The sequence below is a fragment of the Camelus dromedarius genome, chromosome 1, assembly GCF_036321535.1.
Source record: "Camelus dromedarius isolate mCamDro1 chromosome 1, mCamDro1.pat, whole genome shotgun sequence".
In the NCBI taxonomy this organism is placed as follows: Eukaryota; Metazoa; Chordata; class Mammalia; order Artiodactyla; family Camelidae; genus Camelus; species Camelus dromedarius.
Genome location: NC_087436.1, coordinates 92351644 through 92377536, shown reverse-complemented (window position 1 = coordinate 92377536; position 25893 = coordinate 92351644). Strand labels below are relative to the sequence as shown.

Below are 25893 nucleotides of genomic sequence, written 5' to 3'. Positions count from 1 at the left end.
CAAAGAAAAAAGTGATTCCCTTCTCTTGGAAAACAATTTCAAGTATCAAACTAAGGCCATCGTTTCTTAGATATGGGATTTCTAAGAATTCTGCTGACTTAAAATGGTCTTTACATGTAGGCCCTGATAGTTTATTTTCGACATGAGTTTTAAATACTGTAGAAGCCTTTCCTCTCACTTGCCTATTCTTCATTTCTAGCCATAGGGCTAAGCTAATCCTGTCAGCCCACAATGAACTGCTGAACCAAGAATGGTAACCAAGAAAGAATATTTTCTCTGAAGAGTAGACAAAAGGAAGTATTTTTGGGAGTAGGCAAGTGTCTGGAAAACCAGAGAACCCATGAATACAGGATGGAGTAGCCTAAAATCATCCTGGCTATGACAGCGACTCTTCACCCGTACAACGTCGACTTCTCGGGCCAAGACTTGAAAATAAGTGAATGCCAGTCCCTGAGGATAGGATCCCGCTGGTACAAGACACGTTACATACTGGGAAAAAATAGTTACATATTTTTAGTTCAAAAGCTGTTACTGAATATTCTGAGCAACATGGCAACAAACACAAAAACTTGCACATCACCAAAAATACCAGTACCTGACATACTTGGGTTTTTTCCCCTTTCATTACCTGGGGTTGTCCCTTCCCACCCAAACTCCTGGAGCAGCTTAGTCCCCACACTTCTAATAGTCCCCTGTTCCCTTTCGTTCTGTTCTCCAGCTTTAATCTGCATGTTCTTAGTGTCTCTTTTTCGCTTGTAAACCTTCAACAGCTGCTCAGCATACACAAGACAAATTGGAATCTCCTTGGCTTGGCATTCAAGGCCCTGTAAAATTTGACCCTGGCCTACATTTCTAATCATGTCTTTGCTCTTCTTTGCTATAAATCTCCTTATATCTCCACTCTAATAGTGGTTCAGCAAAGCAATCCAGCAGCCTTTTTCATCTCCGTTCAGGAAAATCTCTCTTCCTCCTTCTCACTCAACAACACAAGTAATGTCTTCCCCAGGGACCTCTGCTCATATAAAATTTTCCTCGAATTCAAGATCTAGCTCAAGTTACCCCACCATTCTCTCTCCTTCTTTTGAATCCATACAACATTTGACACAGGAACCACTGTTTGCCACAAAAATCTAGAGACACTGAGATCATGTCAGCCAAACCCTTCATTTCCCACACAAGATTGTTTTACCTTTTAAATAGTTCCCATCTTACACTTTTTCATATGTCCCATAATAAATATAATCTCAGTAAATATTTAGTTGATTTATTAGGCAATGTTTTAATAAATGCACCTTCCTCAAATGCATCATAGATCAGCAGATAATCCCTTTGGTGGAAGATGGTGAGAAAAGAGGCAGGGCGTTTTGACAGGGTTCCCTAACAGTCATGCCGTATAAAAATACTGTTTTAATTACCAGCCCATTTAGGCAGACATGGCTCATCCTCATCACAACAGGGCAGGTGAGAGAGAGATGAGATTCTCAGGTGGGGCGAGCTCAGGGATGAGACATCTGTTTCCCATGCTTCTGGGTTTTTTTTTTGTTTTTTTTTTTTAAATTGAGAGCACAATGGTCTATTTGCTTGCATCAAACGTCATTTTGGTTTTGATTCCATCAAAATGAGATCCCCAACAAAAAAGCCATGTCAAAATGAGATGTGCTTCCCAGCAGCTGGCCTGGTTTTACCTGTTTTATTTCTTTCAGGAGCACATATCATCTCCAAGTCCAGGATAACTCAAAGTGCTTTCAAAATGCCTTCCACCAAAGAAACATCATATCTGATTATTTTCTATAAATCTTATCTCAGGTAATATCTACAGATCACACACACACAAATAAAGACATTTTGCTTTAACACTGTCAAAAACAACTGAAGATTTTATGGACAATACTTGTGAGTACATTGCTATGAGGCACTTAAATGTATTAAAAATGTTACTTTTCAAAAAGTATTACCCTGCAAATCACTCTAATCTGAATTTTTAAGTGTCATGCTAATAAATGCTACAAAGCAAGAATCTACCCTGGAACAAAAACTTAAGAGATACACAATATTCTCCATTGTGGGGGACTGCCAAGATGGCAGAGTACATGGACGCGATGCTCACCCTCTCCCACGAATATATGTAATTGAAGTGATTAGTACATATTAGCATGAGCGTATTTGATAGATACAAGAAACAAAATATAAAATTCCTACCTTGTGTCTGTTTCTTGTTCACTGCATTATCAGCTTTATGTCGTTTCTAAAGTTTAAAAGCAAAAACAAAAACTGTGAAAACAAGTATGAGATTAATAAAACAAAATAGCACCTGTAACAAAACCGAGATTTCTTTTGACTTCTGTTTCTCAAGGCTTTTATCCTTTCATGTCCATATCAATTGTAGAAGTTCCCATGCCAGGGGTGTGGTATGGGAACAATCAGAGGGTATATAGAAATTTAAAAACTGGAAGTGTGATCCACAGCATCTTTATATGCTAGTCCTCTTCTTGGAGTATAGGTGTGTGGTCCTCAGAAAGATAGGACATTACCACATGCGTAAGATTAAAGTTTTACAAATACTAATGTACTAGAAAAGATGGAGCTGAAAGGCTGATTTAGTCTTAAATAACTTACTTAAATAAGAAGATTGCCCAAGAGAATCATCTGTAGTAACTACCATTTAGTAATGGCACAGAATTATTGTTTCTTATGAAATTCATTATCCAATTAAGCTGAGCACATCCTCTATCATTTAATGACGTGTTGATGTCTGTCAGTGACTAGAACCAAATACATCTACCATTTGCATAAAGCTGCTTCTCTCCACTGCTCCCCACAGCCCGCCTCCCCCATCATAAGTCGCTGAACCTCATTTTTCTTCCTCCAAAGCACGAAAAAATTAAAAGGTAAACAAGTGAGTTAGTCTAAGTCTAGGCGGGTGAGTTTGAAGAGTTACATAAGCCAAGATTTTATAGCAGTAAGAAAGAGAAAGGGAAGGTCAGAGGAAAGGTGAGGATCTGCGTGGCGAGAAGCAGTTATCTTCTCTATGGTTCAACTAGAGGTCTTCCATGGCTTCCGTCTGAACTCGCAGCATCGAGTCTAACAAGTCAGCCTCTACTGACGTTGCACAAAAGTGCTGAGTGTGACCAATCAAAGATTCTATCACAGAAAGCCCAGGGTCAGATTTAGCTGCACACTCCCAACTATAAGGTGGGTTGGCACGAATGTAAAACAAACGAATTCCTAAGTCCCCCGTCCGAGAAGAAACATGGTTTTTAGAATCACAGGGCACAAATGAAAACACTTTTCAAGAGAAAAGCCTGGGCTTGTAGATTAGCACTCCAAGACCCGGCAATGCTCACGAGGAGAGGCATAATAGCTGGCAGTGTGAACTCAGTTCATCCAAACAATCAGCCACTGAACTGCACAAAATGCAAATAGGGCATTCAGAATGCCTCTGTGGGAGGCTTGCTGAAAATGATTCTTGCCACATCCACATGCAGGAACACACTACAGTTCTTTCTCATAATGAAACACTCACTAATAAAAGTGTAATAATGCAGACTTTTAATAGGCAAATTATTGCTTCCAAAAGCAGATGATTTGCCAGCAAATGTTCTTAAATAAAATTTTAAAGTTCTATTAAATTTGTAGCATCAGTGGAGAAGATTCCATGATTGATAAAACTCTAAAATATTTTTTTTTGTGATTGTTGTTAATCAAGATATTAAGAAAATTAGAAAGTAACCCAAAATAAATTTTGGTCGAAAATAACAGTCCAAGGCAAATTTAGATATTTGAAGGCAGTGCAAATGTTTCCAGAACAATTCACATCTATGATAGACAATGGTTAGACTTCCAACTAAAGGAGACAAATAAAAGCTAATTAATGAAACATTCCACTTAAACTGGAAATTTAATCTTAGTGAAACCTAAGGAGATTCTGAACATTACTTTCCACCTGTAGAGAATTCTTGTACAGAAGCCTCCCCTCCTCACCCTTCCCACCACAAAATAAATTGAGTTACCTGTCAAGAAACAATTGTGTTGAAGATACATGAGGATCCAACCCAGAGAGGTAGATTCTAATCTTATCATTATCCCCCGCCAAAAAAACCCAAAAAACAAAAAAAAACTTTGTATCTTAAAGAGATCATCATTCCTTCTAAAACAAATAGTTCACAGAAAATTAATACAGCTATCCTCTGAGCTCAAATGCCTCTACTGTCCTGCAATCAGAACTCAGTATCACTGAGAGCTCGTGAATTATTTATTATTATCAGTATCTGATTGACAGTGCTCTAATAAACTCTACTGAATAAAGACCACCATGAACTGTAGGGTACTTAAGCATGCAGTGCTGACCACCCCTTCCTCCTGGGAACCCTTCCCCTCTAGGCATTTCCTAAGACATCTTGCCCAGGTGATCCATCTGCATCTTGGCCCCTTCTTGTCTCTCAGTGATGGGTTTCCTTAAGGCTCACTCCTTGGCCCTCTCTGCTTCTCATTCTATATTCTCTTTGATCATTCATATCTGCAATTTCAATGACAACCATCATCTAAATATATACCAGCCAAGACTCTCATCTGAGCCCCAGTCACATCCAGCTGTCTCCTTAACAGCTCCCTCTGGCAGTCTCAAAGGCATCGCAAGCTATGTTCAAAAGGCAACCTATGCCTGTAAGCCCCAAGACTTGATACTTGTCTCAGACATGCAACCACATACCATCCATCTGCACAAACCAGGAACTTGAGTTTCCTAAGTACGTTCTCTCCCTTTCACTCCTATCCAATACATTTCTTCTCCCAATAAATGTTTACAAACCACTATGTGCCAGGCCCTGTTACTATTACTGATAGAGCAATGAACAAGAGACAAAAACTCGTGCTCTCATGGAACTTACATTCCAGTGGTTGGAGAGAAAACATTAATAACATAAAAAATTAGATAAATAAATAAGTAAAATACGTAGAGTATATAGCAAGCCAGATAGTGTTGTCTTGTCAATATTACTCCTAAATATATATTGAATTCATTTTTCCATATTTCTTTATCTTTATAATACCACTTAAGTCTAAGACATCTTCATGTTTTCCTACCAACTACTACCAAAATTCTTTTTGTTTTCCTTCCAATCCATTTAACATATTTTGGTCAAAAAGATCTTTGGATGATGATGATTAACATTATTAACATTCATTCAGCACTAACCACACACTTAGCATTGCTCTAAGGACTTCAGGGCATCATTTAATCCTAGTAACAGCTGATGTGGTTACTTGATTAATGTCTGCCCCCTGTCCTGGACTGCAAGCTCTATCATGGCTACTTTTACTCACTGGCATATTCCCAGTATTTTTGTCTCTGAACACTGCAGACTTTAAATAAATATTTGTTTTATAATGAATAAAGTAAATCAGTGTTTAACTTAACAAGTGTATAGCAAAGAAGGCATGATTTTTATGATGAATATTAACAATGTAATGAACAACCTTGACTCCTACCATAAGAATTGGCATTTGAATGATGCAGACTTTTTTTAAACTAAGAGTTCTCCAATAATTTTATAGTATTTTCAAATAAGCATTAGGTCATTTGTTACTTACACATAAAAATAGGAAATCATGTTATGTGATGGTGTCTAAAGCATCAAGAGTTAAAATGCACTGGGGTGGTCAAGTCTTAGGTAATTCTTACTGTTTCATTATAAATTTTTTAAAACTGCTGTTTAGTAGAATATGAAGGAAGGTTTACTAGAATATAGGCTCTGTTTTCTTCACTGATGTAAGAGTGGTAGACATTACTAGGTTCACCAATATCTAGTTCTCCTCTAATTCCATGGACTGAGATTACATCTCCCTTCATCATGTCACTAGTTCTAACATTGTGCTGTAAGCATATGTGTGATATGTACCATTTCTGGGCCAACATGCAGAAGAAGTGAGACTTCCATCTCTCTCCTCCTCTGTCCTGGTGACCACTGATATTCCACAAAGCTGAGCCCTGACTTAGCTGCAGCCCTGAGTAACTACATGAACAATGGCGTCTCCTGCCCTTCCTTCCCCCTGGACAAAAACTTGCAAGACATCCTAATATAATTCCTAATGAATGCCTGGTACCTAAGTACTGCTTCATATATTTTTGTTGAGTAAACAAATTATGTATTAATTATAATTTACTGAAAGAGATACTCTTTGTCCAACTATGTAAACTATTGTTTTATTTTTTTCCTTTTCTAGGGAGTACCATTTCAAACATTGTCACCTTATGCTGATATAAACTTATCAAACCATTCTCAGAAAACATTTTAGTCAATTTCTTAGCACTGATTTTACTGGAAAACTACTTCACATGATACTCTTCTTACCCCACAATATTATTATTACATCCTTCATGAACTGCCTGAAAAGCTGCTTTCTAAAGTATTCAATTATTACATGACGCCAATAAGAGTTCTGTTAAAAACAACCAAACTTCTTGGGTACCATTTTATTTACTATGTATTTTCATAGAGAGGAGTACTAGAAACCACGGCTGGAGAGCTTTTAGTTTCACTAGGGAAAAGAAAAGAAAACTGAGAGGTAGTTTAGAGCAGTGATTATAAGGCAGCATTTGGAGCCAAACTGCCTTGTTTGAATTCTCACAGCTCAGTTCTGAGCTCTGTGACCTCCAGCAAGTTACCTTACCCCTCTGTGCCTCCCCTGCCTCATCTGTAAAATGGGGATAATATTAACAATCCTTTAAAGGGTTGTTTTAAGATTTAACAAATGAAAAGGACATAAAACAAGTACATGGAACCCAGAAGCTCAATAAATGTTATCAACATTATTGTTGGTGACTCACCACAATAATACACAGGAAGATGGGATGGAATTCTGATTCCATCGACTTCTTGTGCAGGTTACATGACCTTGCTAAGCCTCAGCTTCCTTAACTTTAAAATGGGGTTAATATCCAATTTTCAAAATTATCGAAGGAATTAAATAAAAAAAAATTTGCAGAAACAATAGCACAACTCCTAGTAAATAACAGATGCTCAATGAAAATTAGGTTAATGAAGAAAGAAAAGGGAATACATAAGGCAAAGAAAGAGACAAAATTGTAGTAAAGACCAAACTTTATGGACTGCCAAGTCCAAGCACAGTTTAAAGGATGGCATGTCTGTGTGGAGAGATGCGGGTGAGAAGAGAGTCCCTTGAATTTTTAGCTAGTGGTCCCCACAAGTATGCCACTTCCAACAAGAGGCCTATGTTTTACACACACACACACACACGCACACACATGCCCACCCTCTGTCTGCACTCCTAGACAGCTGGATAGCTTTGAGGCAGATGATCTGCATGGTCAGTTTGCCCATTTCTAATAGGCCAGTGATGCTATTGATCATGTGTTCTTCATGAGATCCAATTTGATTCTTTACAAAAATAATAGCGGTGTTTGTACAACCCGAAAGTCAGAGCTTTCTAAAGAATGCCTCAGTCTTTCCTTGCCTTACCATCTGACTTGCCTGAGTCCTGACAGAAGGTCATTTCAGACAGGCAATATATTTATTTAAAGGACATAGAAAAAAATACTAGCTTCCTTGACTGAAGTAGTTACTGACTTCCCCTTTTCTCTACTATGGAATAATAAAAATAGCAAATTTGCTGTTATGTTCTTTTCATAAAAGGAAATTTAGAACTACTAAAATGAGACGAACAGGAATCAAAGGTACTTAATAAAGGGAAAACTATGGTATATACATTGAAAAATAATAGATATAAAAAAACTTTACATTTAGGTAACTTGGAGGTACTGTTTAATTTGAAATAATGTTCAAATTGAAAATTGAGTGTAATTGAAAAAAATGTGCAAATACATTTTTCTCTCCAAGCCAATTACTACATTCAAATGAATTTATTTACTACATTCAAATGAATTTATTTCACTACAAAGGTACAAACATAAGAGGACGTTGTAATAAGCATTCTGTAATATTACTCCTATAGAAATCAAGAAGAATTAACTCCAGGGGTAGGAGCATATTTTAAAACTCTTTTAAGCTGAATGGGTATTTAATTTAGAAAGAAACTAATATTTCAAAGTACATATATAAAAATAACAGAGTCACATTTACTTGTGAAAAAAATAAATACTTACAATATCTTCTATTATCTCTTTGACGGCTGCCACAGCTAAAATAAATAAGAGTGGAACCAGTGTTGTGTAGCGACCTGTTGGTGATACATCAGGTATTTGCTATTTGAAGAAAAAAATAAAAATAAAATTCAGTAAGAACTAAAAAGTTTATAATACATTTAAAAACAACAAAGTTCTTAGTGCTTCTTAAGATACACTTCATTGATTTCACTATCCTGGCAGACTAACACTGGGTAAGGCAATTTGCATGTATCTAATAAGTGGCTAAAAGAGGATGCTAATCAGCTTCACAGCAAGCAGTTGTGTGTAGGACTAACACCTACAAGGGGAGACTGGTTAACCAAATTCCAGCATATCCATATACTAAAATTTCATACAACCATTAAAACTGATATTTTAGAAACACAATGAATCTCTTGGAAAAATATCCACACATTACTATATAACAAAGCAGATGCTAAGACAAATGTTCTCTGTGATCCTCTTTTTATAAATTAAGTCAGTTAACAATGCTTGGGATGAAAAAAAAAGGCTAGAAGGATATACACTCAAATTTTAAGACAGTACTTGCCTCTGGGTGGTGGAATAATAAGAGTTTAAATCTTTTTCTTTATGGTTTGTTGTGTTTTCTTATCTTTTTACATAAACATATACCACCTTTTAATAAAATAAAACATGTTTTCTGATTACAACTAACCCAAATAAAAAACAAAAAAGGTTTTAAAATGGTAACGCTTATGTCCTAAGGTTCAGAATTGACAATGTTCAGAATTGACAATGTTAAGCTGATGTTTTAAGAAAAAGGTTCCATCCCCCTTTACCACCCAAAATGAACAGTGCTTGCCACATCGAGTTTACAGAATGTTTAAAATAAGCTGATTGAATGAAAGGGCTTGACGAGGTAGCGGTATCATGGCAGGCTTTGCGGCAGGAGTTGGAAATGCTCACCCAAACCAGCTTATCTCTCTGTGTTTAGATAAGCTTTGGAAAATTGATCATGCCCTTGACAAAAATATTTATTAATAACTGAACACATGACCTTGAACTAAGGTTTTACAATGACATGACTTTACCTGCAGCAGTGCAATAAAGAGAAAAAATGAATTCGCGGCTCTTCTGAACTGAGAGTAGAGAAATCTCGGAAGGAATGTGATTATGTTGTATTTCGCAGTGCTAGAAAACAAAGTGAACAGCAGCACACATCATTACTCCACCATGACAAAATTCCGTTATCACCGTATGAAAATTTTGATGATGAAAAATTGCCCTCTGTTTCTAATTGGGAGAATATTGCAAATGATCATTTATTTACCTGAATGAAAGGAACTGTCTAAATAGTAAGAGTTTAATTTTCTGCATTATGTCTTTTGTTCTCTTTGGCCAATCATCCTGTGTAACATGACTAGCAGTAGCTTGCTTACAAAGAAGAACAACTTCAGTTAATATAGTATATAATGTTAATAGAAAACAATATACTGCAAAAAATAAATCAGCAATTTGAGCAGGACCAGAAACGTTAGAGCTGGCTTCCCTGGCTAACTGCAGAGGAATGGGGAATTTTCTGGGTTCTGCTTAACTTTTCTTCATGGCTCCTCTAGAAACGTGGCGAGGACTCCACACTCAACACACCAGCCACGTCCACAATCAAACCTCCAATCTTCCTCTTGTTAATTAAAGAGAAAGGAGGTTAAAGGGACACATGCCACACTCCCCAAGCTCAGAAAAGTTACTCCAGAACTTGAAGGTGTAAATATTAATTATAAACGGTCACTTCACAAATCTAGGAATTTTATCGCTGGAAAAACACTGGGCTGACACGGGGCACGGGGCTGTTCTCTTGGTTCCAGAGGCCACTTAGTGACTAGTACCTAAACAGCAATATTTTTACATTATTGTTGGAATGAAAATATTCACCAGTGAAGTAATTCTCAGAGCCCTCCCTTCCTTGACACCACACTGAATTTTGCAAATATCCAAAGCCAATATTTAAAGGCTATTTAACAAAAAGGAGTTCTAAGTGAAGAACTGCAAACTTTTTTTAAAAGGTTAAAACTTGTTCATCAAAAACAACAGTTCACAGGGGAGGAGGGTGTAGCTCAGTGCCAGAGGGTGTGCTCATTAGCAAGCGTGAGGTCCTAGGTTCAATCCCCAGTACCTCCATAAAAAAAAAAAAAAAAACCAACTAATGATACATAAATAAACCTAACCACCACCCCCCTCCAAAAGTAGTTCATGGTTCTATTAACAGGTTTGAAACAAAGGCACTCACCCATGAACCGCTCTCATTATTCAGACACTATACGGGGAAGTGGCAGAGTGTAGCCGCTTATCTTTTTGCTCTTTCCTGCTTCTAGACCCTTACTAACATCTCCTTATTGGCTAGAGGCAGAGACACAGCTGATTCACACGGCCTCCAGTAAGCTCTTAAATACTAAATTGGTTTAACTGAAAGTTCCTCGCCAGCACTTTCGCCTTGGCGGGCCAGGGCAGATGCTCTGCCAGAGCTCTGTGGCGAGAGCCGGTCCCCACGGCACTCTCAGGTAGTTCCTACCTGACGTGGTTATTGCAGAATTTTGTCAGCTGGGGCTGGTTGATGAATATAGTCCTTACTTCCTCCTGGTCAGCCAAGGAAGTCTTCTCTGAAACATCATCGGTCTTCTCATAACCTGAAAGAGAGAGTCTTCTTACTTGCTTTCATTTCATCATGCAGACCAAAACCACGTTTCTTAGCTATTCTAGAAACTGAAATCTGTGAAAAGCTAGATGCTTCCCCCTTATTGGTCTTGTTTCTGTTTAATAAAAGGAAAAATCCCCACATCTAACGGTTCTGCTAAATTTAAACGGCAGCATTTAATAGTCATCTGCAACTAACTCATTTCAAAAGCAGCAACATCAACTTTTAGTTTGTATTCATCTGGCCCCATAACTGTTCAACTGGTTTTCTTCTATTACATAAGAGTATTTCTAAAAGTAACACAAAAGTTTAAAATAGTTTACGATCTAGTTTTAGATAAGACTAACAAGACAGAGGTAATTACAATATATTCTGAAATTTTAAGCTTACACATTGAAGGCTTTGCTGTTTTTTTTTTTCTTTTTGGATACAGACAGAAAGAGAAACATTAAGGTTTAAATTAGCAACTACCACAATGATCTAACTATGATCATCTTAACCTTTCTTAGTAATTAGAATTTATGTTCACAAATGAATTTTAAGTTTCTTAACATCACTTCAAGTCACCTCACAATCACTGAAACAATGCAAATAGATACAATTTCAACTGGGTCACATCTTGTTGCAATGCTGATAACACTTTTAAAAATACATACAGGTTCTAGGAGAAAAGATACAATTTTAAATGGTTTATTTTACCTTCTAGTGAGAATCAGACTTGATTAAAGCAACCCCTTGCCCATTTCCCAGAAAAGGTTACCAACAGCATTTTATCTCAAACACTTACTTTTATTCTCCTTTCTGCCAAGCCAGTGCCAACTCCTAAAAGACCTGCCAACATGGGGTCTCTTCTGGAGTGTTCTCTGATGCTAAAGTCAGTGCACCTCCTGTATGAGCCTAGAGGCCTCTACACCTTCCTGTCCCCAGCAAAACACTTACCAGAAGGCTGTGGCACTGCCTTCTTGAGTCAATCTCCCCCTACCAGAAGGGGAGCTCCACGGGCCAAAGCTGGTATGTTACCCCTCTTCTAACATCAGTAATAACAAACTGCAGGTTCTCAATAACTGTTTGCCAAATAAAAACCGAAGGGCAAAGGAGTGGGTATGTGGCCAATTTTTTCAGGGGAGGCAAATGCTTCTCCACCCACTGATAAAGACACTAAGGACAGCCAAGTGCCTGTGGGCCTCTGTCACTCTGGGAAATCAGAAAATCACCTTGGCTTTCTACAAAGGTGGGGAACATGAGCATAGGGACCAGAGTGGGAGAAAACAGTATAGTGTGTCCGGGACAGGGCAAGTAAGCAATATTCCTAAAGAACACACAAAAGGCAAGGTGAGGACAGGTGAGATGCAGTGCTGAAAAACCACACAGGCCAGGTTTCAAAGGACTGCTCATGCTTGTGAGGAAGTCTGAATCGTATCCTCTGGTTGGCCGTGAGCCACTGAGAGCTTTCCAAGCAGAGAGGCACAGAGCAAGAGTCACATTTTATACTCATCATTCTGGAGTCACATGGCTCCAAATTAAGCACTGTCATACTATTTTTTAAAAAAGATTTTATTTATTTTTTGTTTGTTTGTTTATTTTGTTTTCAGGGAGAGGTAATTAAGATTTATTTACTTATTTATTTTAATGGCAGTGCTGGGATTGAACCCAGGACCTTGTGCATGTTAAGCATGCACTTTTCCACTGAGCTGTACCTTCCCTCCTTGTCATACTATTTTGCAGTTTTAGACACATTAGCAGCTTTGCCCACAGTCTTATGGTAATAATTATTTGTCACTACACTGTGTTTTAGGTACAACACAAGATTTCCCCCTAGTATATATAGTCAAAAATTCATATATGATCCAGAGAAAACATTAATTCAAAAAGATACATGCACCCCAATGTTCACAGCAGCACTATTTACAATGGCCAAGACATGGAAGCAATCTAAATGTCCATCGACAGATGACGGGGTAAAGAAGCTGTAGTGTGTATACAATAGAATATTACTCAGCCATAAAAAAGAATGAAATAGTGCCATTTGCAACAACATCGATGGACCTAGAGATGATCATATTAAGTGAATCATGTCAGATAAAGAAAAATATCATATGATATTACTTATATTTGGAATCTTAAAAAATAATACAAATGAACTTATTTACAAACCAGAAAGAGACTCATAGACATAGAAAACAAACTTACGGTTACCAAAGGGGAAAGAGTAGGGGGAAGGGATAAATTAGGAGTTTGGGATTAGCAGATACAAGCTACTATATACAGAATAGATAAACAAGGTCCTACTGTACAGCTCAGGGAACTATATTCAATAGCTTATAGTAACCTATAATGGAAAAGAATCTGAAAAGAGAATATATGTATGTATAACTGAGTCACTTTGCTATAACATGAAACTAACACAACATTGTAAATCAACTATACTTCCATAAAAAAAATAGTTAAAAAAAAATTCACATATGAATTCCTATAGAATGAATGCTCATGGCTCCTCCAAAATCCGTATGTTGAAATCCTAACCTTCAATATGATGGTATTAGGTGGAGAAGCTTTGGGGAGGTGATTAGGTCCTGGTAGTGGAGCCCTCAGAAGTGGGATTAGTGCCCCTTTTAAAAGAGGCCCCAGAGGAATTCCTCTTCCCTTCTACCACATGAGGACACTGGGAGAAGACAGCCACCCGTGAACTAGGAAGCTGGCCCTCACCAGACAGCAAATCTGCCAGTCCCCTGATCTTGGATTTCCCAGTCTCCAGAACTGTGAGAAGTAAATTTCAGCTATTCACAAGCCAGTCAGCATATGGTATTTTGTTACAGCAGCCTGAACAGAGGAAGTCATGGATTATCAAATAGAGGCATATCAGTACCAAAAAATCTTTAAAATCTTTCATCAGATTTTCCTTAGTGACAGCACAAAGACTGTAGTGTATTGTTTATTGCACCTCAACTGGGCAAAGAGCCTCAGGGAAACCAGCTCTCTGCTCAGGACTGGTGTCCTCAAGTTGCACTTACTTGACATAACTGAACTTTTGAGGGCCTGGCCCTGGGGTGTGCTCAGCTGAGGAATTAGGTGTCACCCCTTATCTGACACTTCCCTCTTGTAGTGGGGTCTCAAATGCTGCCAGGTGGAGTTGGAAATCACCTCTTCTCCTCACATACTAATTTGCATTCAAGAATTCCTATGGGGAAAGGACCCTCCTAGGACAAATGGATTGGAATCACTTCTTCCCTTAAATGGGAGTCAGGGTAATTAAAACAAATCCAAGGGACTTGGTAGGACCCTCACCAAGGTCTGATAGTAAGGGACCTCTAAAGAGAAAACTCACCAAAACGAGGGGAAAAATCTAGACTGCTGACCTGTTCTCAAGAGTAGGGCCATCAACAAGCACATGAGAAGATGCGCAACATTGCTCATCATCAGGGAAATGCAAATCCAAACCACAGTATCACCTCACACCTGTCAGAATGGCTACCATCAAAAAGAACACAAATAACCAATGTTGGTGAGGACGTGGAGAAAAGGGAGCCCCCTACACTGTTGGTGGGAATGTAAACTGGTGCAGCCCCTGTGGAAAACAGCATGGAGGGTTCTCAAAAAACTAAAAATAGAACTACCATGTGACCCAGCAATTCCACTCCTGGGTATATATCTGAGAAAAACAAAAATGCTAATTCAAAAAGATATATGCACCCCAGTGCTCACAGCATTATTTACAATGGCCAAGATATGGAAGCAACCTAAGTGCCCACTGACAGATGACTGGATAAAGACGATGTGGTAAATATATACAATAGAATCCTACTCAGCCATAAAAAAGGAGGAAATTTTGCCACCTGCAACAACATGGATGGACTTGAAGGGTATTATGCTAAGTGAAGAAAGTCAGACAGAAAGACAAATACCATATGATATCACTTATGTGTGAAACCTAAAAATCATACAACAAATTAGTGAAAATAATAAAAAAAGAAACAGACTCAGACACAGAGAACAAATTAATGGTTATCAATGGGGAGAGGGAAGTGGGGAGGGTGATTTAGGGGTAGGGGATTAAGAGGTAAAAACCATTAGGTATAAAATAAACCACAAGGACATACTGTACAACACAGGGAACACAGCCAATATTCTATAATAACTATAAATGGGGCATCATAACCTTTAACAATTGTGAATCACTATATTTACACCTGTAACTTATGTAATATTGTATAAGATGGAGCACAAGGGATTTTTAGGGCAATGAAATTATTCTGTATGATACTATAGTGGTGGCTACATGTCATTATGCATTTGTCAAAGCCCATAGAATGTAAAACTTTAAGAGTGAACCCTCATGTAAACTATGGACTTTGGTTGATAATAACGTGCCCATGTCGGTTCATCGATTGCACCAAATATGTCACACTGATGAGGGATGTTGACGGTAGGGGAGTATGTACGTGTGGGCGGGGAGGGCTATGTGCGAACTCTGTATTTTCTGCTCAGTTCTGCTGTAAACTTGAAACTGCTCTAAAGAAATAAAGTCTATTAAAAATATTGTATATAAACTATATTTCAATTTTAAAAAGTGACTTTAAAGGATTGAAAAAAAAAAGAGAAGGATCATTAAAAGGTTGGTTCTAGGTGTAGAATATTGCTGACTTTGTGGAGCAGGACCTTGGGGCTCTGGTGGCTAGATGCCCTGGGCAGGTATGATACTGAAGCAAGGAGGGAGGCAATAGGAGCTGGTGGTCACTGCTGCCCTGTCTCCTCAGGGCACCAGTGGGCCCAGCCACACAGGCCCCTTCATCAGCAGGGACTGAGGGACCCCACAGGTCCTGAGGCCCACTTCTGGGATGTCTAAATGCCAGAGGCTGCAGGTCCCACCTTGTGTGTGTGCACCCAATTCCCTGTTTACTTCTAGCAGGTGGCAGCAGGCTGGCAGTGAGCAGGCACAGTGACCCCAGAGATCCTCGGGGATATCTGAGTGAATGCACCAAACCCCAGAGAGACTCAGGGGTGTACCGTGGAGGCATCTGGGAAAGACCGGCATTCTTACTAGTTTGGAATGTGGGAGCTTGTAACTATGATAATTGGAATCTTCAATGCACTCTTACCTTACATTGTAGAAGCAGGCAGGTTAAGTCTGGACATATGGGTAACATATCAATCCAGACTCCCTCTGTGTAGAAGAGAAACAAGCCCCTTCTGTTGGAATTAGTGGACCAGTGCTGTGGGGGAGTTGTCAACAATTTCGATCTCATACTACTTCCGGGTTAAAGGTGAAAACACATCCCCTACATTCAACACGACAGCCACTCAGCATGCACCAGACCACTCTGTTCTTATGCTTCATTTTCTCTTTTAAAAACTTCCTTTACATCTTGCCCCCTTCAACATCGTATGATGACCACAGGAAGAGCTCTGTGTTCACACCTGGGCGATGCCTTCACTGAGAGACTGATGTGCAATGGTGGCAAAGGTAACCGAAGGGAGAACCCCCCACTCTGCCCCAAAGGAGGCAGAACTTCGATGGCATACTTGTCACTCCTTCTCATACATGGTCGGCCCTTTGTTTTAAGGAGGGAGGCTATGACCTTTAGGATTTGTTTAGTAATTTAGAAAGCCTGGTCACATAAGTCATTAAAATTCACTAGTAGCTCTTAATCCACCTATCTTGACTTCTAAGGACAACTGAGAACCGAGCCAGCTCATGTGTCATCCCCTCATGGGACACAACAGAGGATGAGGCCACATATCCATTAACAGTTCTCACAGGTCCTCCCCAAAGGTCAGATGAGGCTTCTTTATCCTTAAGTCATATAAAAAGTGAAGTTTACCAAGAGAAAAAAACATATCTTAATTACACTCGTGACTATCTCTTGCAGCTTTTCCCAGCACAACAGTTGCACAAAGAAGTCATGTGATACACATTTAATGGAAATGGACTTCAAGGGGTTTGGGTGACTGCTTCTGGGATCCCTCAGTGACCCACCCTCACTAAGTTAGGACTGAGATGGTCCAAAGTGAACTCTGAAGCCATCTTGGAACACATTCAAGCCCCATATTGAGATACTGTCAAACGGACAGTAATCTGGTAAATAGTAAAGCCAAGAATAAAATGTGACTTTTACTGACTTACTCTCACTTGGCTTCAGTTTCCTAGTCTGTAAAATTTTATAGACACTTTATGCAGAATAGTTGGTATTACATGGAAGAACTTATGCAAAGTACTTAACAAAATGCCCAATATTTGTTAAGTACATAGTAATGTATTACACTTACCTATTTTACTTATAGAGTTAATAGGAGTAAATAATGATAAATTCATATGTTGAACCTTACAGAAGTGAGAGGCTAGCACACTGCCTCCCACATAATGTCCAGAGTGGTGATTCTGTAATTGTTAATTCATCTACTTCCCCTGTTACACTGAGAGTTATCTGAATAGTCTGCCCCTGGCTCACAGTAAGCAGTCAGTGTATGATGAATTAACAAGTGAGCAAAAACATGTTTAACAATGTGTCAGGAACAGATCCTTCTCCTAGAAGTAGACACAGGTCATCCAAGTCTGCAAGATTGATGCAGAAATTCAAAATGACGATGAGTAAGTTTATGACAAGAAATAATTGCCATGGGAACCAGCATGAATGAAGTCCCCTCATCAGTTGAATTCTCCCCTGCTGGCCACTGCAGAAAGTCAAAGGACCAAGTGATGGTGTCTGGTGAGCACTGAAGAAACCCACTGGTAGTGGGCTCTTGTCCTGAGTCTAATGGCATCGGGCCATCACAGCCTGAGCTACCCAATCCCACAACAGGGAACAGGGGTCATAGGACCAAAAAATTCAAAGTCTGTTGGAATATGTTGGCAATGGGGCCATGATACTTCAGATCGCTCAGTCAGCACTTCTCTTCCCTCCACAGAGCCAAGAAGAGTCCTGTCAGTGTTCAACTCTCCAACTCACCCGTTTCTAGACCATCTCCAAATTCAAACTGACATTTAATCTGCCAATGGGATTACCATCCAAACCTGCAAGCCTAGGAATAAATGTGCCCCTCATGCAGGTGACTCTGCTCCTATCACGTGTTGATCTTACAGAGAAATTAAGAGGGCAAGCTCATTCCCCTCCTTTTCAAGTTCTTGGGGGCATCTCAATATGGCCCCAAAGTACAGACACACAAATCAATGACCATCATGCCACCAGATACACACCTCTTCACCATGTTCAGACTTCTCCAAGAGAATCACTCAGGCCCAATCAGGCATATGACACCCACTAAAGCATCTTTACTCTTCTGACACTGAAAGTTCTATAGAGCAGACCTCCGCAGCTGCCTTTACTCACCCATCACTTTAAGGATCAGAAATGAGCAAGGGCTCAACAGAGGCTTCCAAAACATCTTCGCTGCTTCCAGTGTTGTACCCTCCAAAGCCCATAACATCTTAGACCAGCCAGCATCAAGCCAGTCTCCCCAGATAAACTACTTGGGGCTGCTTTTTACTGAAATGAGTAAGGAGAAAAAAGGGCCAAATAGCATAGACAATGCAGCCATTCACAACTCCAGGTATACTGAAAACCCCATATTCTGTGTTTGTAATACCCACTCAACTGTTATTTACCCCAGCAGAAAAGCAGTTGTTTTCTGAATCATGGTTTACTTCAATTAATGATAAAATTAGTATTTTCTAAGCACACACCAAAACCAGGGACTTTAGCAGACCAAATTCTGCATTCTTAGTTATAAAATGACCAAATGTGATTTCTAGAGTTCTGAAGGATCAGCGATTCCAGTATGGGGAAATAAAGACACATCACTTCCAACAAGAGATTACTTTGAATTACTAAATAAGGAAATAGAAGCAACATCTTCCTGCTGACCATTTCAGCTTCCAACAGTAATTTCCATTATCAAGAAAACATAAGATGCTGATGAGACAGCATCTCGGTCGCGGTCCTGAAGTGAACAAGCATCCTTCCTCCCTTAGCAGCGTTTGATCATTAAGCCCACTTAGCAGTCGTGAGGCGAGCACTGAGTCTTCCACTGATTACTCACTTGATCCTGCGCACATAATCCCCGGGGGTGATTCCCTTCCCTGGTACAATGAGGAAGGTAGGCTAATAATCTGAACTTCTCGTTTACCTTTAAAATCCGGTGAAATTACTTTCCGCCGGGCATCAGGAAGAAAAAAGTCAATACCTCAATTGTTCAGAACAGGGAAATTTAAAAAATTCCCTACTTGAGCCAGATGTTTCAGAGTAACCGCTGCTTTACATAATCGGCATTCAGAACACAGGCACAAAGTCAAAGGGTGCTTTGTGATGACGGCTCGATCTCCCCATTTGAAAAGATAAGTGGTGACGATCATCTGTTGCCAGCAACCACCTGGCACCCACCCCCGACCAACGTCTGAGTTATACAGTGTGTTGACACGTAGTCGTCCTTTCTTCCTCTGCCCAGATGCACGATCATGGGCTTACGTGCACACAGTACAATGTAGCACAGAAGAAAAATGTTCAACAGTTAAAGTGAAAGGCTTTGTGCCCTCTTGTACAATTATAGCAGAAATATCATCTCTGAAATTTTTCATTTCTCATTATAAATATCACGACCCAATCAGTAAGATCCATTGTTTGTTAGTTCATTCACCTGCTCATTCATTCATTCATTCATTCAACGTATCAGATGTGTGTTCAGATTTGGATTATGACACGTCTACATAACACTGGGCAAATTAATTTATGTTCTGACCTCAGCTTCCTCAAGTAAAAACAGGGTTAATATGAGGGTTAAATAATTATGTTAGCAATGTAGCACAATACTAGTCACTTAGATGGTTCCCGTCACCCTATCCTATCCCCAGAGATTATCAAGCTCATCTCTCCTTCAAAATATCTGAGATGGGAAAAACAAAAGTCTTAAGGACACACTAAGGTAGGTGCTAACATTTAAAAATGTTCTGGATAATATTAAAGTTGTAACCAGTGGATAAATCTAGACAGTAGAATAATGGGTTTTACCCTACAATTTAATAAATTACTATTAAAAAAGTACGTTTTCCCCAAATTGTCATCTGTAGGGTTATGTAACAGAAGCAGGGGTGGTTAGGTAGGAGGGAGAAGAGAACAAGATACAAAATCATTCTGTTGCCTGGTAATGTGGTTACAGAACCACTAAGTTTTTGCAGACTCAACTTTATTACAATTATAAGTAAGGCTGTATTTGGAATCAGAGTATCTACTATGTTATCTCCTAAACATACTTGGGAGAGCCCAACTACATATCCTTCTACTCAGTGGCTTCTAATATTAGACATTAAAAGGACCCTATTAATTGCTCCCATTTCTTGAGCTAGAATGAAGTCTTAAGACAACAGTCATACATGCAACATACACAGAATCTAATAAAAGAATATTAACTGGAAAACTAGCCAGAGACTTGAGAGGCACAATGGCAGAACTTAGGTGTAGTTAAAGTTATGTGCTACTTAGTAAGAAATTATGAGCATTATCCAAGTTCCTGTCTAAGGTTTAATATGCCTTATTTTGTTCATTGGGAAAAATAATAATAAATTAAAAGTCCTTATCTAGTAATTTTTTTTTTCGTTCAAGTGTACAGAGTAAAACAATCTTTGGCTGAATAAGTTAGATGCTTGTATTTTATTTATATTTAGTGGTTACCATATATATAGGTTGTTTATTTAATTAGAAATACAGAAGCAGTTGCTAGACCTACAAAAGAGGTTTGAAATCCCATGTTTTGCATTGTTGGAGCGGAACGGTCATTTCAAACGTTCGATTGTGAGCCTGACGGCAGCTGTTCAGACAGAGAGGGTACAAAAGGAAGGAACCACCAGCCTGGAAACAATGAACCGCGTGCTTTAAAGGTTAAGACTCACATACTACAGTTCCAAATATGGTACTGAAGGAATCAAACACCTTTAAAAGCATGGAAATTAAATCGAAAAGATTCAGCAATGCATCTCAAATTTCTAGACCATGACTGCCATAGCCAGAGGGGAAATGAAATTTTCTATTGCATCAATACACCTTCCCCAGACTGAATATTGATTCAGGCTCTATGCAGTGAACATCTGCTGTTCATTTCAGCGCAGCATGTGCTTCTCTTGAGAACAGTCTTTTGATTTCCTTTGGAGAACTCCCCTCCCCCAACTGTAGGCAGTCTTGAGAGACCGGTCCGTCGAGATACCATTCCCCCTTTTGATTTAAAGGTGGGCACATGGCCCACGCTAAGCTAATCACACTCAATTTGCTATCTGGAGTTATGAAAAGGCTGGGCACAGATAAGACGGATTCTGAGGCATCCAGAAGGAACTGCCCATTGGTCCCGCTGCCTTGCATGATCCTTGACCTTCCTTCGAGCTTTTCATTTGATTCTGGGAACTAGCCTATCTACTTAAAGAACATGCTCAGCTCCCACAGTATGGAGTGTACGCAGAGGCCCTTCAGTCCTCTCGGCTGGAAGACAAGTCCTGTCCTAACGCCCATCTAATTAACGTGGGTGGGCTCCGACACTGGACCTGAACCTGGCCTTTCCTCTTCGAGGAGCTGAATCCTGCTTTCTATCCCAGTCACTGAGCTGGCTTTTCTGCTCTGCATGGGACGACGACCTGGAACCACATGCAACTACCCTGCCCCCAAAATCATGAGGCTGCCTGGAACCTTCCCCAACAGGCCCTACTTGCTAGATCGGATCTCCTCTGATGTTCACAGCTGCCCTATCCACGCCCTGAGCCCAGCATGTTCTGGGACAACCAGGGGTTTCCACCCTAAGAAACCTGCACAACAGCCAAAAGGCTTTCCCCATGTCCGGCTTCCTCGCCCCTGCTCTCATGTTCACGCAGCTGTGACGCTGGCTCACCACCCTCCAGTGCGGTTAAGTCATAACAAAATGTAACAGAGAATGTCTATCTGCCCTGATGATGTAACACATAGTTACCTGCTTCAGAAAAACTGGTTCATCTTATAAAAGAGTTCACTTTTTTTCCCTCAAGAATTCTTCTCAAAATGAAGAAACTTTGCTTCTCAAATGTAGAATTGCTGATGGTCAGGGGGCCAGTGAGTACCAGAGCCAGGATAACATTTGGAAATGGATGAAGTCCAACTTAGTCCTAAAGCTTTAAAACTGACAGATACATTTATTCATTCAACAGTGACGCCTGACCTGGCCTCTCCCTCTAAGCACATTTCTCACTACGCCGTCTGCCACTTCAACACAGTTTTCCACTCCCAACCTTCTCCTAGCTCACGGCCTTGTCAACGCTGTTAGATGTCAAAGCAGTCTCCCTGACCATTCTTCCTCGAAGTGTCATCTACAAACATTTTGAGTATGCAGTGGTTCTCTGACTACTCCAATATTAATCTTTTGACCTATATACTTAGGTATATAGTAACTGGTAACTGAGAATTAACATACTAGGTGTTATAGACGTAAAATTAACCTAATATGTGGAAGTAACATAAAGAACATTTCAGGGAAGTCCCCTGAATGCAATAAATGTTGATCAAATTTTCTATTTTAACATCAGGCCAACCAAAAATTCCCAGAACTTTATAGTCTTGTCCCTATCTTGACACCCCTAATATATCTTCCTGTTAGGACCTGACATTACCATACACGGTAAGTGATATTTTGATTTAAGTGTCTTTGTGGGAACTGATCTAAAAATAAACAAGTGTGAAAAACATATTGACATTATTTCTTGTCTAAAATAAGAAAAACAATGTCTTAACATGTCCCGCACTCATGCTGAACTGCAACAAGCTCCGAAAGCAGCACCGCAAATTCTAAGAGGCAGAAGCTGAAACGAGGCTCCCTGACATTCAGGGGAAAGGCTGTCCTGGAGCAGTGTGACATGGAAACCTGTGCTCGCCCAGGCTTGGGCCTCCCCCATAGCAAGCACTCAGTTTCTTTGGCTGCCAGCCTGGATGTTAACCTAGAAAAATAATCATCTTGGGCATGGCGAGTTACTGCAAAGAAGGAACACATGTATTGACGCCAAATCACGCTTAACAAAGAAAGGAAGAAGAATAATGAAAGATAAAAGGAGTTTAATGATATCCCCTTGGGGACGACCCATAGTTCACTGGGTCTGACAAGAAGTAAGTGACTGAAACGTAGACTGAAAATTGGCACAGAGACGGACTGCACTAGCAATGAGGAGTTTCAACCACCAGACATCTACTAGGCATCTCCTAGAAGTCTCAATTAGCTAAAGGCATCGCTGACTTGTCTTGGCAGCAAATTTGTCTCTGAGAAGGTATGGGAAACAAGATGAGGAATTGCTACCATGGACTGGATTCTAATCAAAGCAGAAGTGACAGAGCAGTGATGACACTCACAGAAAACACAGCTGGACCAGAGAGCTTTCGGCAGTCAAAGAGGGAAACACCAGGCCAAGCCAGACGTGTTCTAGATGTCAGGAGGATGTATTTCAAGTTAACATCAAGACCTAAAAGGGGCAGAAGTCCGGAAGGCTGTCTGAAGTAACATGATGACTAACTGTGGAAGGTCCTATCAAGAGGGAAAAGAGAGGTGTGGTCAAAGAGACCACTGTCGCAGTGCAGGAAGTCCTTGAACAAGGTAAAGCAGGTAAAAAGATCACCAGAAAGGTTGGAACTATGCTCACATAGTCAATAACAAATAATAACAGAAGCATGATCATCCAGGAATAGAGGAAAGGTGTTTTCAAAAATATTGGTGATTACCAAAATGTTTTCTCCCTTCCATCTGGACTACAGGAACTCAACGGGCTAGGTCTGCTGCCTGTAAAGATGGTGTACATTACCCGAGTCTGAACAATGATGCTATTAGCCAAATCGAAATCCTTAGCACTCTGTACTTCAACAAGGTATTCAGCTAGACCCTGTTCTTGTAGAACTGAGACCCACAATCCCACGATTATGTAACAATGTTGGATTCACAACTGGTCCACAAATTTCCATGGGGGGACTCAAACTGGAGCTTTCCTTTGGGTCCCTCCCTGCCTGCAACACCTTCTGAAGGAGCCTACCCTGGCTCACCCTTGGCCCCTACCATTCCTCTCCTCTTCTGGGCTTACTTGCTTGCACTGGGAGGGTGGAGTCAGGGTCAAGGGGCACCTGAGCAGCAGGGCCAACTGGACTTCCTTCTGGGAATGTGGACTTGTGATCCAGAGACCTAGGCAGGCAGGCTTGGCACTGAGCAAGGACCATCATGGCAAGTTGGGCTGGAGGGGGATGGGTCACAGTAAAGCCACATGCATGGTGGAGGTGTGAAGAGGAGAATGGAGTAGATGTAGGGAGGAAAAACCAGGGAAACGCTGGGCAAAGTGAGAGACCCAAAGACTGAGTCCCACGAGGCTCTGCTGTGATCCAACAGGATCCCTTGACAGTCCCAGTAGATGCACAGCTTCCCAAAGACTGAGTCCCACCAGGCTCTGCTGTGATCCAACAGGATCCCTTGACAGTCCCAGTAGATGCACAGCTTCCCAAAGACTCGGGAGCCAGATTGCCAGGTTCCAATGACAGGATAAGGACATACATGGCAGGATTAATAAATGGGCAGAGGACACGAAAGAATCAATTCAGGAAGGTTGTGAGAGGTTGAATAAACTGAAGATCCTATACTAAGGCCTAAAAAAATCAACTGTGCAAATATAATATGGGGGATTCAGCCCAGCAAAACATGTAGAGAACAAAAGGTTTTATTGCTCTTATTACTTTCTTAAAAAGAAAGAACTTGCTAAAAATTAGAAGTGTCTGAGAATGCACAGGGCTATTTTACAAGGGGTGTGATTCCTGTCAGTGAGAGGTATTCAAGCAGGACCTGCACAACCAACCGCTAGCAGGTGCACACAAACAACATCATTTTGCTACTGCACTGTTCTCAGAATGAGCCAGGGAGTTTGATGGGCACCCACGTATCTCCATTGTGATTTTGCAAGAGAGAAAAAAATAATTCACTTTTTTTTTTTAAACACTGTCTCAAGTGTCAAAAACACCCAGTGAAGACAATAAATCCTACCTGCTAATTTGTGTCTTTGGAAAAGTCAGTGCAGCACACACACACACAGCAGCATGAGTCACCCATGAGCAAGAACAGCTTTCTACTCTAGAGAACCAGACACTGCCCAGGATCAGGAAAAAGGTGACACTTTCCCACTGTCTACTGGTGACCAGCGGTGTCAGAGTCTGGCACGGGAAGTTTCCAACAAGTCTATCAACCAGGCTAGAAAAATTGGACAACCACAAAGGAGCACTGGAGAACTCCACCAGGTCCCAGCATGACCCTGAGAGCAGGCGTGCCTCTGGGGTGGCCTGCCTGCCAGCACCGTGGGGCAGTCATTAAAGAACTCACCGAGACTGGTCAGGCAAGACAGGCTCAGAGATACAGGAGTCACCTACACAAAAGCAAATGAGGCACGGCTGCCTTCGGTTTGTCAGGATGTGGCTCAAAAAGGAGACAGAAACCTCCACTAAAGCGGATTACGCAGGGATGTGTGAAAGACAGCTGGTGGGCCGCGAAGACTTCAAAGACCCAGCACGGTGCTGGGCGACATGAAAGCAGTGACACCCACACATTGTGAGACTGCACTCGGCCCAACCCAGCTCACAGATGCTTCAAGAACCTTCTGACGCCGTAAATGAAAACCACCCAGTGCAGAAAGAGCCTCAAAATGCAATGCTGGTACCTCCGTGTACCACCGCGAATTAGAACTGAAATCAGCCCCTTAGATCTGCTGGGGTGTCTGTGGCCACTGCTGAGCAAAGTGCCATGGGCTCGTATTTGACAATAAGAAGACTCCACTGGAGAGGCTGTGGAGAAAAGGGAACCCTCCTACACTGCTGGTGGGAATGCAGTTTGGTGCAGCCACTGTGGAAAATAGTATGGAGATTCCTCAAAAGACTAGGAATAGACTTACCATATGACCCAGGAATCCCACTCCTGGGCATATATCCAGAAGGAACCCTACTTCAAAAAGACACCTGCACCTCAATGTTCAAAGCAGCACTATTTACAATAGCCAAAATATGGAAACAGCCTAAATGTCCATTGACAGGTGACTGGATAAAGAAGAGGTGGTATATTTATACAATGGAATACCATTCAGCCATAA

General features: G+C 40.5%; 1 protein-coding gene across 5 annotated transcripts in view; it reads right to left on the bottom strand.

Annotated features, from left to right (window-relative positions):
- Positions 1-25893, bottom strand: part of ATP8A1 (ATPase phospholipid transporting 8A1) — a 214562-nt gene that overhangs the window by 173038 nt on the left and 15631 nt on the right. For 4 of the 5 annotated variants that reach the window (XM_031435242.2, XM_031435256.2, XM_031435239.2 and 1 more), the window contains exons 2-5: positions 10674-10788; positions 9196-9295; positions 8123-8221; positions 2200-2245 (exon numbers count right to left, since the gene is read on the bottom strand). In XM_031435242.2, coding sequence (XP_031291102.1) covers positions 2200-2245; positions 8123-8221; positions 9196-9295; positions 10674-10788 — 360 coding nt within the window. Of the gene's footprint in view, positions 1-2199; positions 2246-8122; positions 8222-9195; positions 9296-10673; positions 10789-25893 lie in introns of those variants that run through there. The other variant, XM_031435266.2, reaches the window with a different exon arrangement.